The 24,513-nt window shown below is 41.0% G+C and overlaps 1 protein-coding gene across 3 annotated transcripts in view; it reads right to left on the bottom strand.

Annotated features, from left to right (window-relative positions):
* Window positions 1-24,513, bottom strand: part of Nfx1 (nuclear transcription factor, X-box binding 1) — a 75,887-nt gene that overhangs the window by 46,969 nt on the left and 4,405 nt on the right. For all 3 annotated transcript variants that reach the window (XR_003850982.1, XM_008842473.3, XM_008842474.3), the window contains exons 2-7: window positions 20,970-21,953; window positions 16,901-17,059; window positions 14,372-14,449; window positions 8,243-8,348; window positions 4,505-4,576; window positions 3,315-3,454 (exon numbers count right to left, since the gene is read on the bottom strand). Coding sequence is in view for 2 of the 3 variants with exons in the window: in XM_008842473.3 (XP_008840695.1) it covers window positions 3,315-3,454; window positions 4,505-4,576; window positions 8,243-8,348; window positions 14,372-14,449; window positions 16,901-17,059; window positions 20,970-21,953 (1,539 nt within the window). In the remaining variant the exon portion in view is untranslated. The remainder of the gene's footprint in view (window positions 1-3,314; window positions 3,455-4,504; window positions 4,577-8,242; window positions 8,349-14,371; window positions 14,450-16,900; window positions 17,060-20,969; window positions 21,954-24,513) is intronic.

The raw sequence follows: 24,513 nt of genomic DNA on the forward strand, positions 1-24,513 counted from the left end.
ATCTTATTGGCATAGTAAATCAACATCAGAATAAATATAATGCTATAAAAACATGCAATATCTTAAAAATCACATATGTAATAAATGAAAAAGAATGACTACAATGAAACAGTAGAAATCATATTCATAAAATAACTATGTATTAAACAGAACCAAAAACTTCCACTGACACATGGGAAGAGGAAAGCCTCAAGTCACTAAAGTATATGTGTAACTGTGTCCACTATTCTGAAACTTACTTTATCTCATAAAATAAAAATTTGTTGAATGAATAATATAGATGCAGGGAAAAATTATTATTTTTGGAACCAATAACTGATAAACCCTAGCAACCAAAGGCTACTCTAAGTAGCCTTTACTATAAGCAGCCTTTTCTCTGATAAGATTTGTTTCTTCTTTTTCTAAGACAGGGTCTGGCTTTGTAGCCCATGTTGGCCTGGAAACAACTAAGGTAGCCAAGGTGGGCTTCAAATTCTCACTCTTCCTGCCTCAGCCTCCAAGTGCTAGGGGTAAAAATGTAGGCCACCATGCCTGGCCCTCTCTACTAAGTTTCTACTCAAACAGAACAAGGCTTTTTGTCAGAGGTAAAGAACAAACAGATGTAGATATGAGTTAATTAAAAGGCAGAAAATTGGGCTGGGGAGATGGCTTAATGGATAATGACTTGCAATGTAAGCATGAGGATCATAGTTCAAATCCCCAGAATCCACACATAAAAGGCCAGACAGGCGTGGTAACCAACTGTAATCCCAGTGCTCAGAAGGCAGATTGGGGATCCCAATCCGGCTATCAAGAATAGCCAGTTAGTGAGCTCTAAGTTCAAATGAGACCCTGCCTCAATAAATAAAGTAGAAAGTGGGGTCAGATAGATGGCTCTGCGGGTAAAGGTGCTTGCTGCCAAGCATAATACCCTGTTTGATCCCTTCCCTGGGTCCCACATAATGGAGAAAACCAACTCTCACAAGTTGTCCTCTAATCTCCATATACATGCCTTGGCATGCATACTTACATATATGCACATACACTAAATAAATACAATAAAATATTAAAAAATAAAGTGGAAAGTAAATGAGAAAGGCATCCAATGTCAACTTTGGACCTCTAAATGCATGCATACACATGTCTACCTGTCTGGACACACACACATACACCCACTGCATGTGAATACACATACACACATCACACACATACATACATATGAAAAGCAGGGGTCGGGGGCAAAAAATTATGACAGGGGCTGGAAACCTGGTTCAGTGGTTAAGAGCACTTATTGCAGGATAGGAGGTAGGAATTGGCTAGGTAGTTAGGGTAAAAAGACCCCAAAGAAAAGTAGCCAATTTCTTCGCTAAAAGCCAAAATGTCCTTGGGCCTCTTAGAAACATACCTGTTCCAAAGGCCAAAACTCTCCAAAGTGTTTGGGAGCTTTTATCTATTCCCTAAAAGATAAAAATGAATTAATTGGGGCTGGAAAGATGGCTCAGCAGGTAAGAGCACTGACTGCTGTTGCAGAGGACCCGGGTTCCATTTCCAGCACCCACATGGCGGCTACAAACCATCCTTAACTCCAGTTCCAGGGGACTCCGAAGCTTTCTTCTGACCTCCGGCGGCATTGTATGACATGGTGCACTCGCATGCAGGCAATACACTCATACACATAAAAAATAAAATAATTTAAAAAAAAAATAAATTAATCAAAGAAGAAAGAGTACATGAAGTTATCAGAAAAAAGTGATGGGGAGATATGGGAGGAGTTGGAGGGGAGGGAGTGGGCATGGATTTGATCAAAATACCTTATATGCATGCATGAAATTCTCAATAAATTATTAAAAAAAAAAAAAGAGCACTTATTGCTCTTCTAGAGTGCCCAGATTTGGTTCCAAGCACCCACGTGGCAGCTAAAATATGTCCTTAACTCAAGTTCTAGGGGATCTGATGGTCTCTCCTGGCCTCCATGAGCACGACATGCATGGGTGTACTTATATAACGTGTAGTCAAAGCACTCATACAAATACATTTTTTTAAAATTATGACAATAAAAATAAAATGAGCCAAGTGTGGTGACATGTGCCTTAATTCTAGTACTTGGGAGGCAGAGGGAGGTGATCTCTGAGTTTGAGGCCAACTAACCGGGGAAACACATAGTGAGACCCTGTGAAAAAAAGGGGGGGCGGGATTCTGGAAACATGGTTCAGCAGTTAAGAGCACTGGCTAGTTTGGTTTCCAGCACCCACATTTGGCTAATAGCTGTAACTTCAGTTCCAGGGGATCCAACGCTCTCTTCTGGCCCCCTTGGGACTGTACACATGTGGTGTACATACATGCAGGCAAAACACTCATACACACATAGAAAATTAAAAAAATAATGACATCAAAAAACACAGAGCCCCTTAAGTCAATCAGAAAACAATCTGACTACACCAAAAAGCCATGGTAGGCTTAGCACAGAGAATAAAATTAGGAGCTGGTATCGGCAGAGTTAGAGTCATAGCTGGCTGAACAGTCAGTACCAAGGAAGAGAAGACAGTCTTCGGGAAGGATTCAGTTACCAGTCTTAATCTACATGTTCAGCATTTAATGAACACTCAGAAGAAATGTTTATTAAATCTCTAGATAGGGCTAAAAAGAGATCCTAGAAGAATTATCACTCAAGAAGATAAATTAACTATGTGGCCAAAATACTTTGTTAGATATTTACTGTTACACACCCTAGTCCCAGCTACTTGGGAAGCTAAGGTAGGACCCCAGGAGTCTAAGACTAACCTGGACAACAAAGTAAGGCCCAAGAGTCTTAGGCCAATCTGGGCAACAAAGTGAGGCCCAGTCTCAAAAAAAGCAAAGAAAAAAATCGTAACTTACCTAACTTATTTATCCTTTCCTCTGGTTCATGGACATTTGGGATGCATTCAGTTTGGGGTTCTTATGAACATATATTCCCATAGACACCTTTCTTTGCAGACTTAGGTATGTAAATATCAAAGAATGGAATGGCTGGGTCATAGCACACACATGCTTAACTTTGTAAGAAGCCAACAAATGGACGTCCACAGTGGTTGTACCATTTTATGCATCTGTCAGCAATGTGTGAAAATTTCACTTGCTCTACCCTTGCCAATATTTAGTTATTAGTCTTTTTTAATTTAGCCATCCTATTAGCTATAAATAAATACCTCATGTGAGTTTGTTTTATCTCCATTCCCCTTGACTTTCCCTCCAGTTTGGGTTTTTGTAAAGTACTTTTGTTGCAATATAATTGACATACTGTACAATTACAGAAGAGTCCATGAGTACAGCGAACTGATGTGTACAACACTTACCCTGGTTTAGTATGATCCGGCAAGGCTGGCATTGACCCCCGTGGCACAGCTCAGCACAGTGGTGCTGACCACAGTTCAAAATATTCTCACATGGGTTAGAACAGTGAACTGAGACAGACTGACCACAGCGAACTGTGTGCCTACAAAGACAGTAGATACAAAAACATCACTCTGAAAGTTACCCCTATACAGATAAAATAACAGTGAAGCCCAAACCCTCCCCTCAACACCTACTAAACATTTCTCTTGACTTTGTTGCCTCCAACTTTTTCGATATGTCCCCTTCCAATTTTTAAAGATTTTTATTATTTTTAATTGTGTGTGTGTGTTTTCATGTGTGTCTGTGCACATGGGTACAGGTGCACTCAAGGCCAGAGGTGTCAAATACCCTAGAGCTGGAGGTACAGGCAGCTGTGTGCCGGCCAAACTCAGGTCACTTACAAGAGCAGTATGTACTCTTTGCTGAGCCATCTCTACAGCCCCCTTCTTCCAATCTTAATTTCCTCAATCATTCTCCCCTCCACATTCTTCTTTCTCCTTTCCCTTTCTTCCTTTTTTTCCTGAGGGGGAGGACAAGGTCTCACTAGATAGCCCTGGCTGGCCTAGGACTCAGAGCACTGCCTGCCTCTGCCTCTCAAGTCCTTGGACTAAAAGTGTGAGCCATTACGCCTAGTTCTTTTGTTATTTTCTATCCTGCCTTTCTTCCCTATTTTCTAATTAGTGATGAAATGAAGGTTATTCCTGAAAACAACTTTTCTGTTGATTTCATCTGAGTTTCATTAAGCACCATGCAGGGTGGAGAGAAAGCCCTGGAGGGAAGGATCAAATCTGGCTTCTAGTCCTAGCTCTGCCTAGAGCTTCTCCCCTTAAAGACAAGGAAAGAAAAAGTATCAATAATGTGTGCAAATCTGATAAACTCAGACCAAACTCACATGGCATTTTCCTAGAACCAAGCATGTTCATATTTCATGCAGCCAGAATGCTTATAAGGCACCAGACAGAGTTGTGAGTCTAGCTTGTTCTAATAAACATCTTGATTTTGTCAGCTTATTGGCTTTTATCTCCAGAGGTTCTGGTTATTTACACCTACTATTCACTCATATCTGCTTACTAATCTTTCACTTTAGAAATTCACAAGTAAACCATGCATGTGGAAACAGGTTTTCTTCACAGTTCAATTCTAACTTTACCTAGTCCGTCCACATTCACATGTTTTAGTTGTAAAAGCAGGGCAAGGTGGGCAGGGTCCAGGATGGCAGAGACTAAAAAAGAAAAGCTTCAATGAATAAACCATTCTTATGCAACAAAAACAAACAAGTTACCCAGCTGGGTTCTACCATGAATATAGCAACAAATAAGCCCACTATGAAATGTCTTAGTATTTCTCTAAACTTGGTAAGATATTTGAATGAAGAAACAATTATAGTTTTAGACAGATGAAGTAGCACATAATCCCAGCACTGAGGAGATAGGAGGAGCACTACAAATTCAAGGCCAGCCTGATCTATATATCAGGACGCCCAGGGTTACATAATGACAGTCTGCTTCAAAAATCAAGAAAAGCAGGATGTAGCCAGGCCTGGTGGCAAAAGCCTTTAATCCCAGCATTTAGGAAGCAGATGCAGGCAGAGGATCTCTGTGAGATTGAGGCCAGTCAGGCCAGCTGGGGCTGCAGTGAGACCATCTCAAAAACAACCCAAAAAACAAACAAACAAACCCATCACCAAGAATAATAATTTTATGTACAAAAATTGACAGCATTATTATTTAAAAATAAGAAAAGAAGTAAAGCCTAACTGAAAATATTGGTTTTATTTGAGGATACTTTAAAATATGTCTTTGGTCCAATTATACTACTATGTGTAGATAAAAATACCCTACCATTCTTAGTGGTAGAATACTTGCCTAGCATGTGTGGGAGAACTCATACCTACTAAGTCCATCAAAGTACAGAAATTTTCTCATCAGCTTGTGAAGTAATAACGAAGGCACTGGGCTAACAATGGGAACAGTGAAAAGAAGGTCCACATGAAGGATAGCATACTTGTAAGAAACAAAAGAGAGACGATAGGGGCAAGTGGTTATGGGAAGAACAAAGCTTAGTGATATTCTCTAGTTCAGAATTAGACATCTGAACAGAATGCTTTTCATAGGTATTAGAACAGGAAAAAATTACAAAATGTCATTATACATTCATATACTTACTTTCCTCTTCAAATAGAATCAATGTCAATTACACACTGGTTCAGACTGGCCTGGAACTCACTATGTAGACCAGGCTGGCCTTGAACTCACAGAGATCTGCTTGCCCCTGACTCCTAGGTGCTGGGACTAAAGATGTGCACCACCACGCCTGGCTAAAGTCTAGATTTCTAAGGTGACCCCTCCCTGTGACAGAGAGTACCCATTGGAGATTTAAGTGTAAACATGTTCCTTTAAAGGCTGAGATGTAGTCCAGCGGTAGAGCACAGGCCTAGCATGTACTAAAGCCCTCAATTTGATTTCCAGCATCACAAAAATAAATTTTCATTACTTTTTAATTGTGTATTACCTGCACATTTGTAAGTGCACCTGTGTAGTCCAATGCATAAGGAGGCCAGAAGAGGGCATCAGATCCCCTGGAACTGGAGTTATGGACAGTTGTCAGCCACCATGTCGGTGCTGGGAATCAAACCTGGGTCCTCTGCAAGAGCAACCAGTGCTCTTAACTGCTGAGATATGTCTCCAATCCCATGAATAAAATTTTAAAGATGAGGGCTGGAGAGATGGCTCAGCAGTTAAGAACATTGACTGTTCTTGCAGAAGACCTGGGTTCAAATCCCAGCACCCACATGGCAGCTAACAACTGTCCGTAACTCCAGTTCCAGGGGATCCGAAAGCCTCTTCTGTCCTCCATGGGCATTGCATGACATGGGTGCACTTACCAACATGCAGGAATGTTGCATGACATGGGTGCACTTACCTACATGCAGGTATAACATTCATACACATTAAATAAAAATAATAAATTTAAAAAATTTTTTTTAAATTTTAAAGATGAATGCCATTTGATAGTTATACTTCACATGATATGGCTCAACCGTTTCAGATGAAACAATTTAAATAACTTTAAACAATGAGCAAACTGTGGGTCATGTGTGGGTGACTCCAGGTAATTTCAAATTTCTTGATACCTGATTTCAATCCCAGGTTTTCTTAATCAGCAGTGGTTTACAATACTGGCTAAATACCAGAATCACTTGGAGAGCTTTAATATTCCAGAGTTCTAGGTTCAGTAAGAGACCCTAACAAGCTGGGCATGGTGGCATATGTCTTTAATCCCAGTACTTGGCCAGCTGAGGCTACAGACACCCTGTTTCATAAAGACAAAAAAACAACAACCCCCCCCCAAAAAACCCCCCAAAAAGGTGGACAGTGATAAAGGAAGACACCCAACATTGACCTCTGGCCTCCACATGCACAGGCATGGATGAGTATCCCCCACTCATACACACAGGCATACAAAATGCCAGCTAAAGAATGGAATTTAAGTTAATGAGCCCCCAAAGAAGGACTGACGCAAGCAGTCATGGGGGTAAACAAACTGCTTAGCAGGTCCCAGCAGGCCATGCTGTTTAGCTGAATCAGAAACATTACTGGGCTGAAGGGATGGCACAACGATTAAGAGCACTGGCTGTTTTTTCAGAAGACCTAGGTTAGGTTCCCAGCACCCACACAGCTAACCATCACCTGTAACTTCAGTTCCAGGGCAACCAACACCCCCATCTGGCTTCCAAGGGCAATGCATGGGTGTGGTGTACTTAGATGCAAGCAAAACACTTATATACATAAAATAAAAAAAAAACAAGCCAGGTGTGATGATGTACAATCTTTAATCCCAGCACTTGGGAAGCAAAAGCAGGAAGATCTCTATGAAATAGAGATCAGCCTGATCTACATAGTAAGTTCCAGGCCAGCTGGGGCTATAGGGAGATCCTGTCTCAAAAACAACAACAAAAATTAATAAAATAAATAAATAAATAAATAAATAAATAACAGCAGTATCCCACTGACCATTCCAGTCTTAATCACAAGGACTCTAGTATAATATAGATCCCAAGTCCATTCTGCAGAGGAACTAACATAACATTTTATGTCCATTTTATTTAGATTTGGGTAATAAAGCAAGAATGAATTTATTTATATATTTTGAGATAGTCTCACTCAGTTACCCTGGCTGGTCTGGAACTTGCTATGTAGACCAAGCTGGCCTTGAACTCATAGCAGTCTTCCTATCTGTCTTCTAGGTGAGCTGCAGGCATGTGCCACCATGTTTGGTTCTTTTTATTTGTGTCAGGATCTCAGAACCCACGTTGGCCTTGAACTCAGTATGTAGCTGAGAAAGACCATGATCCCTGAACCTTGTGTTGCTACATCTCAAGTGCAGGGATTATAGGTGCATACCACCATGCACTGTTTCTCTAAGTAGGTATTCTTATTTAGAAGCTAACTAGATACATTCTAAAGTTGTCAATTTATTATAGGGACCCTCAATCCTATCAGGATGTTACACAAATGCTTTCCCTTAGGCTGGTCTATACAGCCTATAAAATATCTGAGGCTCTTTTGTTTTTAGAGCCAGTAGTATAATATGGGGATCACTGACTCTGGGAATCCCAGGTCCATCATGTCTTAGCACTGTAACACTGGGCATGATGCTCAGCCTTTCTGAGCCTCATCTCTGAAGTGTAAATGACAATACCTACACATCACTGGACTGTGATGAGGAATCAACAACCGACATAGAGAACCTGCTACAGAGTAAGTGCTCAGTAAATGGTTCCTTAACATTCTTTACCCCACTCCTGGTACATGATGACCTGTGTACTTAAAGCCACCAACAAAGCACATCTTCCAGGAATCCCCAGAAGTCTAGCATTCCAACTTACAGGTTACAGGAATGTGGGCAGTCCTGGCCAGGCTGTTTCTTTCTACAAACCTCACCACAGCTATGTGGAATTTCATTTCTGCTCCACTCAGGATTCTTTACCTTACCTAAAACACATCAGATCAGAAAGTCAATGTTACAAATTTCAATCACATTCTCAACTTTAATGAAACAGCACAATATAGCCAGACAGAATAAAACTTAAGTGTGGTTTTCAATAGTGTAACAAATACATTATCTTACATTATAAAACAAAAAGCTGGCTGTAATGCTACTCAGCAAACACTCCACTGAGCATGATAAATTTGGAGGGGGGGCTGGACAGATGGCTCAGCAGTTAAGAGCACTAGCTGCTCTTGCAGAAGACCTGGGTTTAGTGACTTCTGCTGGCCTTGCACGACACGGGTACACTTATATACATGCAGGCAATATACCCACAAACATAAAAAATAAAAATAAGGGGCTGGAGAGATGGCTCAGTGGTTAAGAGGACCTGGGTCCTCTTCCTAGCACATGGCAGCTATGAACCGTCCTTAACTCCAGTTCCAGGGGAATCCGAAGCCCTCTTCTGACCTCCACGGCATTGTATGACACGGGTGCACTCACATACAGGCAATACACGTAAAATAAAAATTAAAAAAAAAAGATTACCCAGGGGTGGTGGTAGAGGTGGATGACCAAAAGGAAACAGAGTTTTCCAGACAGCCAGGAAGTTAGTCATATGAACATATAAACTCACAGCAATGATGACAGCATTTACAAGGGCCCCATAAGTTCAAGCCAGACAAAATCCCAGTACAGATATGGGAAAGTGGGTAAGAAACTTCAACCCTACCTAAGTATTGGCAACTGATGGCTGCTGGGGTAAGAGTAAGTTTTAAGGGTGAGACTCTTGGTAGATTGGACCCAGCGGATGAACCCATGCCAAAGGGCAACTGGGGACACAACCCCCTGACACCTATCATATGTGTGTGTGTGTGAGTGTGTGTGTGTGTGTGTGTGTGTGTGTGTGTATAAGAAATTGGGGAGGTAGCAAGGAGGGTACAGATAGGGGAGGAGATCTAAATATGATCAAAATATATTGTATGAAATTAGCAAAAATTCAGTTAAAAAAAAAAAGACATGCACACCAAAAAGATTATCTAGGAAAGATAAAATCATTTTTACTTATGAAAATTCTATTCATAATAAATAATAAATTTATTTAAGATAAACCTTAAATAGACTTTCTTAAATAAAACTGATAAATATCTGTGGATACTGGGTATATACCTTTAATCCCAGCACTCAGGAGGTGAAGGCAGGTGGATCTCTGTGAGATTGAGGCTAGTTGGAGCTATAGGGAGACCCTGTCCTAGAAAAACCACACACACACACACACACACACACACACACCAAAAAAACAAAAAACAAAAGAAATATCTGTGGTAAGAATCAGAAAGAAATAAGGAAGAGCACTGGGGATGAAGCTCCACAGAGCACTTGTTTAACATGTTATCATGCTCTGGGTTCTATCCCGAGCACAGCTGAGGGAGGGGGAATAAAGAAAAAGCAGCTCTAGAGTGAATGTGGAGAGACTGTAAGATGGAAAAGACATAAATCCCCTGCAGAGTAGGACTTTTCTATTCTAAAGCTGTAAAGTAGGCATAAAATGGTTATAATTTCACAATCAATGTTACTGTACCAAACTTTACTGAGATCTCCTTGGACTTAGCACTAAGGCAGGAACAGTGAAAAACCCAGGCAGAGGAGGACTGTTCTCTGCCCTTGAGCAATTCATCCTCACTTGGGCAATCTAGATAAAAAAATGATAGTCCCTAGACCTTGGCCTCTGCTTTTTTTATAACCTCTTTTAGAGATTACAGCATATGTGTAGAGGCCAGAGGACTTTCAGTTTTTTTTTTTTTTTCCCCTGCTATCATGTGGGTTACTGGTATTGCACTCAGGTCTTGTCAAGCTTGGCAACAGGTGCCCTTACCTACTGAGCTACCTCACTGGCCCTCATTATAGATTTTGATTATTCTTCATTTGGATTAAGTCCCCAAACTGTTTACCCTCCAATATGCTCTGACAGGCAAAAATTCATCTTCATAAAGAACTGATGCTCTAGCCAGATATAGTAGGTGTACCTATATAGTTCCAGCACATGGAAGTAGAGGCAGGAGAATCGCTTGGGTACAGGGGTTCAAAACCAACTTGGACATGATAAGGGAGAGGAAAGGAGTAGGAGGATGAGGAAAGGGGAGAAGATGGGGGGGGGGGGGGAAAGAGATGCCCTCAGGGGTTTCCCACAGCTTGCCAAATGATGCCCCAGTGTCTAAGCCCAACATCAAAGAGGTGCCCTACTTTTCTTGTCATCTCCCATGCCTGCACTGTCACAGGGACTGACCTCTGTAATGGGATGATTCTTTTCCCCCAAAACAGAAGCCTTATTATTGATTTCTAACTTCTGCTACTGTCTTCAGAAAACCTTTCTGCTTACCAAATTTTAATAATTTCCACATCCAGTTCAATTCTACTTCCTTCATGAAGGCTTCCATCAACCATCTGGAGACCAACTCACTCCAGATACTTCCCATAGCACTTTGTACTTCTAGTAGAATACTGGGTTAACTGTGGGTTTTTTTGTTTTGCTTTTTATTTTTGTCTTTTTGAAGCAGGGTCTCCCTGTAGCCCCAGCTGTCCTGGAACTCACTATGTAGACCAGGTTGGCCTTCAACTCACAGAGATCCACCTGCCTCTGCCTCCCAAGTGCTGGGACTATTTTGAGACAGGGTCTCCCTGTAGCCCCAGCTGATCTGGAACTTGCTGTGTAGACCACGCTGGCCTTGAACTCAGAGAGATCAGCCTGCCTCTGCCTCCCGAGTGCTGGGATTGTTTTGTTTTTTAAATGATTTATTTTTATTTGTGTGTTTTGATTGTCAGTATATTTATAGATATGTGTGCAGTGCCCACAAAAGCCAGAAAAGAGCAACAGAGCCACTACGTGGGTGCTGAGAGTTGAACCCAGGTTGTTTGGAAGAACAGCAAGTGTTTTTAACCCCTGAGTCACCTCTTCAGCCCTTGATTTTGGGTTGTTTTGTTTTTTGCCTTTTTGAGACAGGGTCTCCCTGCAACCCTAGTTAACTTGCAACTTGCTATGTAGACCAGGCTGGCCTCCATCTCATAGCGATCTGTCTGCCTCTGCCTCCTGAGTGTGGGATTAAAGGTGTGTGCCACCACACCTAGCTTGTTTTTGTTTATTTTGACACAGGGTTTCACTAAGTGGTCTTCAGCTGGCCTTGAACTTCCAATCTTCCTGCCTCAGCCTCCTGAGTGCTAGGATTAGAATTAACTGTATCTTAACTCTTAGACTATAAGCTCAGGAGAGTCAATAAATGGCCTATTCCTCTACTTCTTCATAGTTCCTGGTACATTAAAAAATTCTCAATAAAAGCATATTAAATTATCTTCTGGAAGAACAGTGTAGGGGCAGAGTCATCAGATAAATAAGGCCTATTCACACTATCACATAATTTTACCTCTCTTACATCATCTTTACCTTTATTCTACATTTTTACACCTTCTTAGGTGTCCCTTATCTAATTTGTAAGTGATAACTTTAAGATTCTTTATTCCACTGAGGTACTTCACATTTAAAAATCCTTTAAGGGGGGGCCAGGCGTGGTGGCGCAAGCCTTTAATCCCAGCACTTGGGAGGCAGAGGCAGGCGGATCTCTATGAGTTCGAGGCCAGCCTGGTCTACATAGTGAGTGCCAGGGCAGCTGGGGGGACAGGGGGACCCTGTCTCCAAAAAACCAAAAAAAAAAAAAAAAAAAAAAATCCTTTAAGGAAGCTGGGCATGGTGGCACACACCTTTAGTCCTAGCACTCCGGAGGCAGAAGCAGGCAGATCTCTGAGTTCAAGGGCAGCCTAGTCTACATAATGAGTTCCAGGCCAGCTGGGGCTACAGGGAGACCCTGTCTCAAAAAATAAAAGACCCCCCCGCAAAAAAAAATCCTTTAAGGAGCCAGGTGTGGTAGATCATCCCAGCACTTGGGAGGCAGAAACAGAAGATGGGGAATTTGAGGCCCGCCTGTACTACAGAATGATACCGTCTCAAAAAGCCAAAACAAACATACCCTTTAAGGTAATTAGGCCTTGGTACTATCCTATTTGCACAATTTCCCACAGCCCTCTTATTTCCAGTTTCATGCTACCTTTCCAGTAGTATACGAACGGCTATTCATTCCTTCAATTAATACTAACTTACTATCTAAGGCTCAGATTTTGGCAATAAAGCATGTAAGACCAACAGATTCCAAATAAAAGAGAAACCAAAGTGAGAAAGGTTAAAACTGCCTTTAGAAAAAGGCATTTGGGAGTTGGAGAGATGGCTCAGTGGTTAAGAGCAGTGACTGTTCTTGCAGAGGACCCAGGTTTGATTCCTAGCACATGGTGGCTAACCCTTCTCTAAGTCCAGTTCCAGGGGATCCTATACCTTCTTCTGACTTCTGCAAGCACTGCATGACATGGGTGCACTTATACACATGCAGGCAATACACTCATACACATTAAAAATTTTTTTAAACTTTTACAAAAACTTTATTGAGAATTTCACACATGCACATAAGGTGTTTTGGGCAAATCCATGCCCACTCCGTCCCTTCCAACAACTCCCATATCTCTCCATCACTTTTTTCTTTTTTCTTTTCATTTAAAAAATAAAATTAATTTTAAAATATTTTAAAAAAAGAAAAAGGCATTGGATGGGGGGGGGGAGGTTGATTCAGTGGCTGAGTGCTTGCCTAGCATGTGTGAGGTCCTGGTTTGACCACAGCACCACAAAAAGTGGGAGGGAAAACATGTTTGATAGTCAAGGGATTGAACAACTGCTAGTGAAATCATGATAAAAGAGGAACATAGCAAATAGGTTAGGAAAATAAAGATAGTATGCAAAAAGAAACAGAACAAATTGTTTTAGGAAGGGAATGGTCTGGGCTGGAGCAATGGCTCTGTGGTTAAGAGCATTTGCTGCTCTTGCAGAGGATCCAGGTTTGATTCCCAGCACCCACATGGCGGTTGACAACTGTCCATAACTCCAGTTCCAGAGGAATCTGACACCCTTTTTCGACCTCCATAGGCATTGCATGACACAGGTGCACCTGCTTACATGCAGGCATTACACTCATACACATAAAATAAAAATAATAAAATATTTTTTTAAAAAGACGGGAATCAAAGGTGTCAAAGATGATTATGCTGCCAAAAAGTTAAAAATTTATTAATTAGTCCATATGGCTAGCATCACTGATTTCTGAATACGGTTTCAGTGAGGCAACAAACACAGAAACAAAAATGTAATGATTCAAAGAGGAAGATAAACAGCTGAGAAACAAAATCTACACAAAGGTTAGTCACTAAAAGGAAGGAAAAAAAAGATATGTAGGGAACAGGCTAACATTAGCATCTGGATCAAAGAAAGCTTCTGCTAATACAGAAGGGAACTAAACTACTATGAAATAGGAAAAAGCTCAGGCATGATAGTGCATGCTTTTAATCCCAGCATTGGGGGGGAAGGGGGAACCTGCAGATGGATCTCTCTGAGTTTGAGGACAGCTGGTCTACACAGCAAATTTTAAGCTAGTTAGACCTACATAGTCAGACCTTGTTTCAAAAAAGGAGAACGTATTCTACAAAGAAGAAGGATACAAAGATAATGTCCGTAATGCCAGTTTATAGAAAATTTCTGTTATGAAAATGAAAGATTAATTTCTTGAATTACATTAGACACAATCTTTACTCATGCTGCTCAAATCTAGAGTATCAAAGCTGTTGTAGACAGGGCAGAGAGGAAACCCATATCAATACCTACCTCTGACAACTGGTTCATTCTGGTATCAAACTAAGACCAAGAGGCCAACATCACAGCTCAGAAGCAGAATGAGCCTGGTTGGTATAATGAGAAGGCCAATCTCCACAGCAATCTGCACAAAGGCCCATGGCTCCAGCTGGGTGACAGACCACATGAGTACAGTCTTACAGACTCTTTCAGCTTTGAAGTCTCATTAGTAACTTCTAAAATAAGCCCCACAGACCACTGAGGTAGAAGGTATAGTGAAAAATGTTCGGTGTATGTAAATAAACTTACCACAGAAACAAGTATAGGTATTAGGAACATGTGCGGAAACATTCTGACAAGCAGGGCACCTCCAACCGCTCTGGCCATCTGTCAGAAAAATGAGAATGTCAAATTTTCTTTCTACAGCACAAATTGGAGTAGAGGTATGGCTCAGTGGGAGGGGGCATGTTTTATATGTACAAGGCCCTAGGCCTTAAGACACCCCTAAAAGTCAACAGCACGATAATTAAAAAAAATTTAAATCTATAGGAAACTACACCATTGAAGTAGTAATTAAAATGTTCAGTACTGAGGCTGGAGAGATGGCTCAGTTGTTAAGAGCACTGACTGCTATTGCAGAGGATCAAGGTTTGGTTCCCAGCACCTATGTGGTGGCTAACAACTGTCTCTAACTCTATTTCCAGGGGATCTGATGCCCTCTTCCAGCATTGCACACATAGGAACACTTACATACATGCAGGCAAAACACTCATACATATAAAATAAAAATAAATTAAAAAAACTTTTTGAAGTGCTGAGTATTACCAGACACTTAGGAAACAAATTCAGGGAGCTGAAGAGATGGCTCAGTGGTTAAGAGCACTGGCTGCTCTTACAGAGGCCCAGGGTCAATTCCTAGCACCCATATGGCAGCCATAACTCCAGTTCCAAGGGCTCTTACGTCCTCTTCTGACCGCCTCAGGCACTGCATGACATAGGTGCACGTACATACATGCAGACAATACACTCATGCACATAAAACAAAATTAATTTTTTTTTGGAGAAAAGAAACAAATTCAGGCCGATGTGGATACACATGCCTTTAATCCCAGCACTCAAGAGGCAGAGGTAGGTGGATCTCCGTGCGATAGAGGTCAGCCTGTTCCATATGCAGAGTTCCAGGCCAGCTGGGGCTACAGTCCTCCTATCTCATAAAACAAAGGAAAAAAGATACAAAAATTTTTTTCATTACGTGTTATTTTATGTGTGTGCGCACGTGTGTGCATGTACTGAAAGCACATGGAAGTCAGAAGACAACTTGTAAGAGTCAATTCTCTCTACCATGTGGGTCTCAGGGATCAAACTTAGGCTTGATGGCAAGTACCTTTAAGTGCTATGCCATCTCTTGGGTCCAATAAATGCTTTTTATATTGTTAATTGGATGAAACCTATCATTTAAAAAAAAAAGCTGACTGATTTTTTACCATACCCTAAATATTTTGACATTGCTGTTTAGCTGTTAAGATCTACAGATTAATTTTAGTGATAAAACATGAAAACAAGGTAATATTCTACCTATAGGTAAAATGTTTAAGATGAATTAGTATTTTTAAAAAATTATATACATATATATATTAGCCAGGCGTGGTGGCGCACACCTTTAATCCTGGCACTTGGGAAGCTGAGACAGGTGGATCTCTGTGAGTTCGAGGCCAGCCTGGTCCATACAGCTAATACAGAAGTTTATATATTTAATAAAGTATTTAAATATATTAAATATATAAAAATATGTATAGCATATAAATATTTGCATATATTAAAATATATATATATTTTTTTGTCTTTTTGAGATAGGGTCTCCTTGTAGCCCCGGCTGGCCTGGAATTCGCTATGTAGACCAGGCTGGCCTCAAACTCAGAGATCCACTTGCCTTTGCCTCACGAATGCTGAGATTAAAGGAGTGTGCCATCATGCCCAGCTAAAACGTAGTATTTTTATTAATTCTTTGATAATTTCATACAATACATTTTGATCATATTTATCCCCTACTCCTCTCCCTAACTCCTCCCAGATCCACCCCTACCTCCTGACCCCCTCCCCCAGAATCAGTATTTTTTTTTAATTTATTCCAAAAAAAAAATACTATTATTATTTTTTATCTTCTTGAGACAGGGTCTCCCTGTAGCCCCAGCTGGCCTGGAACTTGTTATGTAGACCAGACTGGCCTCAAACTCACAGAGGTCCACATGGCTCTGCCTCCTGAATGCTGGTCTAAAGGCATGCGCCACCACGCCCAGTGTAAGTTTATTGTTTTTATGTGTAAGAGTGTATTACCTGCATATGTGTAAGTGCACCGGTGTCATGCAATGCTCACAAAGGTTAGAAGAGGGTGTCAGATCCCCCGGAACTGGAGGTGCAAATGGTTGTTAGCCTCCATGTGGGTGCTGGGAACTGAACTGTGGTCCTCTGGAAGAGCAATAAAGTGCTCTTAACCACTGAACCAGCTCTCCAGTCCCTGGAATTCATATATATTTTTTTTGATTGATTTATTTTTATTTTCTGTGTATGAGTGTTATGTCTGCATGTATGTAGGTGCACCCATGTTGTACAGTGCCCATGGAGGACAGAAGAGGGTGTTGGATCCCCTGGAACAGATTACAGATGGTTGTTAGCCATTATGTGGGTGCTGGGAATTGAACCTGAGTTTTCCTCAGGAGCAGCCCATGCTCTTAACAACTGAGCCATCTCTCCAGGCCCCGAATTCGTATTTTTTAAGTTAGATTTATAACTTGAATTTATCAAATCAGTAAGAAAAACTACTCAGAAGAGAAAGCTGACCTGCTTGAGATGCTGGAGACCTTGCCCATTTCTTTATGCAGTTCAAATGAAACACGTGAAAACAGCTCTGACAGCTCCACACAGGGGCTGTTACTCGAACCAATTCACAGCACACCATACACTCGTATTTTTCTGTAGTTAGCTGTTCAATTAGAGAACCTGTTTTAAAATAACAAAGAAAATCAAACAGAGAAAACTATTTCTCATTTTAGTCAATCAAGGAGAGGTAAGTAATTTAGGGGGCTATTCTAAACATAGGCTAAAAAGTGGTATCTGATTCTGATTAAGATGGCTATTTTGAGACTCTAAGACTGAGAAAGGGTAGGAATTGCTGAGAGGACAGAGAAAGGCCACATTTAGATAGGAGTTCTAAACAGAACCTACTCAGATACAGCTGGGAGCTATGGCTCAAGCCTGGAGTCCCAGAATTGAGGAGAAGGAGACAAGAGAATGACTCTTGGGCTACATAATGAGATCTCAAAACACCAAAAGTAAATTAAAAAAACAAACAAGCAAACCAAAAACAGTAAGTTTTGCTGGGTATGGTGGCACACACCTCTAATCCCAGCACTTGGGAGGCAGAGGCTGGCAGATCTCTGTGAATTCAGGGCCAGCCTGGTCTACACAGTGAGTTCCAGGACAGCAGTGGCTACAGGGAGCCCTTGCCTCAAAAAGATAAAAAAATATACATATATTACAATAATGCTGGGCGTGGTGGTGCCTTTAATCCTTGAACTCTGGAGGCAAAGGGAGGCAGATTTCTGTGAGTTTGAGGTGAGCTTGGGCTACATAGTGAGTTCCAGGCCAGCTGGGGCTGCAGGGAGATCCTGTCTCAAAAAGACCAAAAAAAAAAAGATTGTTGCTGTTTTATTGCCATTATATTTATTTATTTTTATTTTATTTTTATGTCTTTTGTAACTCAGGCTGGTCTTGAACTCCTTATCCTTCTGCCTCTACTTTCCATGTTACCATATTGTCTTTTTAATTTTACTGTTTCTCTTTATTTAAAAAAATTTTTATTATTTTTATTTTATGTGTATGAGTGTATTACCTGCATGTATGTAAGAACATTTGTATCATGCAGTGCCTGTGGTGGTCAGAAGAGGGCATTGGATCCCTTGGAACCGGAGTTAGCCAGTTGTTAGCCACTACCTGGATGCTGGGAACCAAACCCTGGTCCTCTGCAAGAGCAGCCAGCATACTGCTGACCCATCTCTTCAGCCCCTTAGTCATCATTTTAAAGTTTGTTAACAAGCAACTTTTTTTTGATACAGCATCTTGCTATTTTGCCCAAGATGGCCTCAATCCTTCTGCCTCATCCTCCAGAGGACTGTGATTAAAGACATGAACCACCACTATACCTGGTTTATAACTACTGTTTTCAAATGTTGCTCTATAATCCAGTTGCAGTAAAATTTGGCCACTAAGATGCCTATCCATAAAGATGAAAGAAAGCTACCAATTGTGACAAACCCACAAATGACTGCCAAGTTTTTAACAAAGGCTTTTTCGCTCACATTTCACATAGAAGCAACTCCAGCTAGGTCTACCTTCAGAATATATCCAGACTCCAATCTCTGCTTCATTAACCTGCATTTTCAGAGTGCCCTTCTTACCAGTCTCTACTTTTGACATAGCAACAAGAGCAGAAAAACACAAATTAACTGGGTGGCTGTAGGCCAGCAATCCCAGCTACTTGGGAGACTTAAGCTGGGGATCACAAACTCATAAATTTTGCAGTCTACAAGATAAAGTGAAGGCTAGCCTGGGCAACTTAATAAGCTATTGTCTCAAACTAAAAAGGAAAAAAGTAAAACAAGTAACAGAAAAAAAAAGGGGGGGGGTATGTATATAGCTCAGCAGTAGAGTAATTGCTTAGCATGTACGAGTCCCTAGGTTCCATTCCTAGTTTGTGTATGTGTAGGATAGGGATTCGGGGCAATAAATTAGATGCACTCTTCTGTTCAGAGTTTGACAGTGGTTCTTAGCATGCCTGTAAAAGCCCAAGTCCTTACAACTCATTACTACCTGTAACTCCAGCTACAGGAGATCTAATGCACTGGCCGCCACAGGTACCACATACACATGACAGACACTCACATAAACATATATGTCCACATAAATTAAAACAAAACAATAAAGAAGAAAAAATGGGCCTGGGCAGGTGGTAACACCATGAGTTAGGCCACAGTTTCACATTAAACCCAAAAGAGAACAATATGATAAAAGTCCATGAGAAAGAGATAAAGTACTGAAACTTTCCTCCCCTCCCCTCCCTCCCTTCTTCTTTCTTATTTTGAGACAGGGTCTTGCTAAGCAGACAGGCTGTCCTCAAATGCAGTCTTCTTAGCTCAGCCTCCCCAGTGCTAGGATTAAAAGTATGTCACCAAACCCAGCTATTTACCTTGAAAGAATACATACTCAGAGCAAAATAAAAACCAGAAATAAAGTTACAGTATCTTCTTTCAACTGGTTTATAGACTAATAGAGTACTGTATATAAATGAATTATGGTTTCAAGTGGTAAATTCTGAAACAGAAACATGTATAATGTAACAGATCTATTTGTTAAGGGCATAAGATAAGGCTCCCTGAATATGTAACTAAATTAGCTTTTGAAACATCAGTAAGAGTTTATCAGTGAGCAAGCAGCAGAAACTCTAGATAGAGCGAGATACAGGCAACAACATGGAAAGACAGCACAAGAAGGAATCTAGGGAATAAAATGGCAGAGATTAAGGCAACTGAAGATAGGACTGTTGGGGAAAGCAGAAGCCAGAATCTACAGGTAATGCGAACCAGAGAACAAGAAAGATGGAGCTCAAGATGTGTTTTGGGCCAGGCTTGGTGGCGCATGCCTTTAGTTCCAGCACTTGGCAGGCAGAGGCAGGTAGATAGCTCTGTGAGTTCAAGGCCAGCCTGGTCTCCATAGTGAATCCAGGCCAGCTGCGGCTACAGGAAAACCCCCCCCCAAAAAAAAAAAAAAAAAAGATGTGTCTTGGAAAAACTGTTCTCTGGTGATGGGAAAAAATAATTAAGACACAGTGAGACAGTTAGGAACTGTTGCAACTGAGCAGACAAGATGAGGCAGAGATGATACGGGCTAAATGACACCATCTCCTATTTCTGTTTTCACAATGAAAAAAAGTCTTCTAACCAAGTATCTGTATCATCTATGTCTGCACTTTAAAAAATATTTTTATATTTTATTTTATGTGTATGAGTGTACTGCCTGCATGTAAGTGCACCTGTGTCATACAATGTGCACAGAGGTCAGAAGAGGGCATTGAATTCCCTTGGAACTGGAATTATAGATGATGTTAGCCATCATGTGGGTGCTGGAGATTGAACCTGGGTTCTCTGCAAGAGCAGCCGGTACTCTTAACAGCTAAGTCATCTCTTTAGGCCCTATGTCTGCATTTTTAAGACCCTTACAAAATAATCGGGGGGGGGTCCTTATTTGTATTTGCTTAAAATATATATAAAACCAAAGTGCTGGGCCTGGTGGTTTAGGCTTATAATGCCAACTACTCAGGATGCTGAGGCAGGGGTATCACAAGTTCAGGCCCCGCTTGGGTTACAGACCAAGTTAAATGCCACTTTGGGCAATTTATTGAGACTCTCTCTCTTTTTCTTTTGGTTTTTCTGAGAAACAGTCTCCCTGTAGCCCCAGCTGGCCTGGAACTTACTATGTAGACCAGGTTGGCCTGGAACTCACAGAGATTCACTTGCCTCTGCCTCCAAGTGCTGGAGTTAAAGGCCTGCACCACACCCAGTGAGACTCTCTCAAAAAACGGTTGGGGATATAGTTCAGTGGTGAAGTGTTTGCCTACCGTACATGAGACCCTGTCTCAAACAAAACAGAACAAAAAAAACAAGCAAATAAGAAAAAAAACAGGTAAGAAGTAACCTACTGAGGAGGACAGGAAAGGGTAGGGGCAGAAACCAAGACAGGAAGTAGAGACCTCACCGTGTGTCTTTTTGTATTTTCTGGTTCCTAAACTGTGTGAATGTATTACTTAAAAATTACTATCAAACTATATCTCTACCCATTTAGGCATATTTGTTACCTGTATGTGTTTCCACATTCTTCAGCACATGGTTCTGTTTGCCTCGGGGAAAAGGCGGTATCACTGGAGAATCCTGTCTCCTTACAGTATTTTTCTCTTGGTCAGCCCTTCTGGAAGATTTGACACCTGCTAAATTCCCAGTGTCACAAGCCGATTTTGTTGGTCTTTCTCTGAGATTATCTTTTGGAATGGGGGACATGTTTTTGGGTCCTGTATTCGTATGTCGCTGACTCTCCTGCTTTGGCGGATTCCTGCCTGGTCGTGGTCTGGCCCCCTCTACTTCCCAGGGAGGCCTTTTCTGAGGGTATCTTCTCTGCTCATTTTTCCTGGACACATATCCATCTACTATGCCTTTTCTACAGGACGCATCTGAAGTGTCAGGATGGGAAATCCCCACAGATTTGCTATTTTCATCCTCAGATTTTGGACTCATTCTGTTATTCCATTCGCATTTGAGTTTCCCCTTGACCTTTGGTCCTCTACCATAGCTGTATATAAGCTGTGCTGCTTTTTTAGGTTTTGCTCCCCTAGGATCTGCAATGACAGCTTCCTTCTCACTTTCGGATGGGCTACACTCTCTAGGGTTTGTCCCACTGTCTGATCTGGCCACACTTTCTAAACTAGATGTATCTGAGGTCTGCTCAGTGAGCCCTTGTGCTTTCTTGACTTTGTTATGGTGCTTTTCATTCTTCAATTTTTGCCAAGGCTGACTCTGAAGGCCATGGTTCTTGACTGATTTATTAGAAGACTGGAAAAAATTTTGTTGACTCTTAGGTTTGCTTCCCAAAGGATAACTGTGCTGATGAATAGCAGAGATGTCATCGTAAGGGATCTGCCTGGAAAGGTGACAGGGAGGTGATGAACTATAATTTCTTCTGCCAATCCTATTAGAGTCTGGCCTTCTTTGAGTCCCACAATTTAGACCAGAATTTTTTCTCTCCTGAGGAATGAACTCAGCAGCATCTGTATTGAATTTAAAAGTACCTAGGAAATAACAAGTAGACAAGCAAGTAATTAACGTGTCACTTATGAAGCCCATAAGACTCTAAAAATCACAACTAAAAAGTATTTTGCTAAGGACATTATATAAAACAGGCTTAGTGAGAACTGTTTCTTGTAAAAGTGACAGGCTCAAAGTACTTGTGGAGGACTATAATCCCATGCCTAGCAGCAACACTTACAGCCACTGACAGCCTAGGCCATGAAGTACTATGAACACACATTTATTTTCCAAAAATATTGACGGAAGGGCAAAGCCAGGCATGGTTATACACATCCCTTGAAGGTACAGGCAGGAGATCCAAGAGTTCAAGGGTAGCCTGGGTCACAGAGTGAGACCCTGTTTAAATAAAAAAATAAAGGTCAGGGAGCAGTTTAGGGATGAGATACTGGTCAGAAGGTTCCATGTGGCTTTTCCAAAACACTAAAGTAGTCTTGCATAACAGCAAGTAAATAGGCTTGGAAATCAGCTAAAATGGGATTAAAGCCCATTACAATTTATGAGCTTAGGGCTAGTATTTGACTACCTTTAGCCTTAGTTTCCACATCTATAATAAAAGATAACAGTATTTATTTCAAAGGTTATAACACCTAAATAAGATTTCATATGGGTAGTACTAGCACAATGAATATACTAGTTTCCATCTCTTCCCCTTAGGAATATACTTTGGGTTTTTCATATATAACACCTATAACATGCTCTAAAATTGGCATGGGGGGCAGGGGGGTTTCCTCAAAGGCCAGTCACCTGCAATGTTAGGAGATGCCCTGCTCTAACCTACACAGTCAGCAAAGGCGTTCTGTAAGGTATGAAACTATTTCAAAAACAAACATATACACACTAAATAAATAAATAAATACATACATACATACATACATCTTAGTTCGCTCTTCAGCCCATCATTTTCCCCCTACCTCAAATGATTCTAAATATAATGAACTCAGTTCCTGAAGCCCAAAGAAATGATTTACCTAATCACAAAAAAAGTAACAAAATCAGAACTATATGTAACATATAGATTATACTAGCAATCAACAGGGTCCAAAATACATGAATTTAAGTCCCTGTACATCATTTACTGTGTCTTTTAAAATTATCTATATAGGGGGCTAGAAAGATGGCTCAGTGGTTAAGAACACTGACTGCTCTTACAGAGGGCCTCGGTTCGATTCCCAACACCCACATGATGGCTAACAACCATCCACAACTCCAGTTCCAGGGGATCCGATGCCCTCTTCTAACCTCCTCAAGCACTGTACAGCATAGGCACACTTACATGCATGCAGGCAATACACTCATTCACATAAAATAAAAATAATAAAATATTTTTTTAAATTATCTATCTTCTATCTTTTGAAGCAGTGCCTTACTATATAGCCCAGGCTGATCTCAACCTATGATCCTCAGCCTCAACCTTCTGAGTGCTGTAATTTCATGTGTAACACTATCACATCCTGCCTTAGCTCACCTTTATGTATTACTTAGCCCCAGTTTTCTTTTGTATAATAGAAGCCATAACAATCCCTACATCAGAGATGCTATGAAAAATAAAGCAAATTAATAGCATGCATAAAGTAGTTAAAATGGTGCTTTATTATTGTTTTTAGGGCTACAGGCTATCAAGCACAGATGAGCACAGTGTAGAACCTGTGAACTCCAGGTTTAACAATAAGGCCTAACATTTATTAGATATTTTGTATATGCCATATACTCTTATAAGCACTCTCCATATATTTACTTATTCTTTTTTTTTATGTTTATGTATACAGGCATCTGTGAGTATGTGTCTGCCATGTGGGTGCACATGCTCATGGAAGCCACATAAGGGCATCAGATCCCCTGGAAATGGAGTTATGGGCGACAGTGAGCAGCCTGACCTGGGTACTAGAAACCAAACTTGGATCTTCTGGAAGAGCAGCAAGTGCTCTTAACCACTGAGCCATCTCTCCAGCTCTGTTAACATGTAATCTTCACATTCCTGATGAGAAAACCACAGCAGAGTAACTTGCCCAAGGCCTCAGGTACTCCAAGGCAAGCTCAGGATTCTAACTCAGGATATGTAGCAATAGTGACCATGCCCTTACACTTGCACTGCACACTGACAGATACCATAGAAACATAGTGAAGAATTGAACGAGAGCATAAAGGTCACAGGGAAACCTCTCATTTAATCCAGAATTTGCCCCAAACAGTTTTATACAGGTAGAGTCCTGGACATGAAGGGCCTCACAAAATGGCAAGAGGATCAGATAAAATCAGAGGTGGCAGAAGTAGTCTGGAAACATGAGATAATTTAAAGGTGGGAATGGGTAAACTGGGCCAAGAGGTATTATACAGTTCTCTCCTGTTTGAAGAAGAAAGGCTGGAGAGGGGTAGAAAAAACATCAGTAAAGTTGCCCCAAATAGCCCAGTATATGATGAGGAAAAATGATGAGGATGTTTCATACTGAGCAGTAATGAATAGATCTAAACAAAGCTAAACCTATCCATATCGTTTATATTTTCATTAGACCTAAGGCAAAACCCTCAGAAGATCCTAGGAGA

This window comes from Nannospalax galili, unplaced genomic scaffold (genome assembly GCF_000622305.1).
Source record: "Nannospalax galili isolate Female #2095 unplaced genomic scaffold, S.galili_v1.0 scaffold341, whole genome shotgun sequence".
In the NCBI taxonomy this organism is placed as follows: domain Eukaryota; kingdom Metazoa; phylum Chordata; class Mammalia; order Rodentia; family Spalacidae; genus Nannospalax; species Nannospalax galili.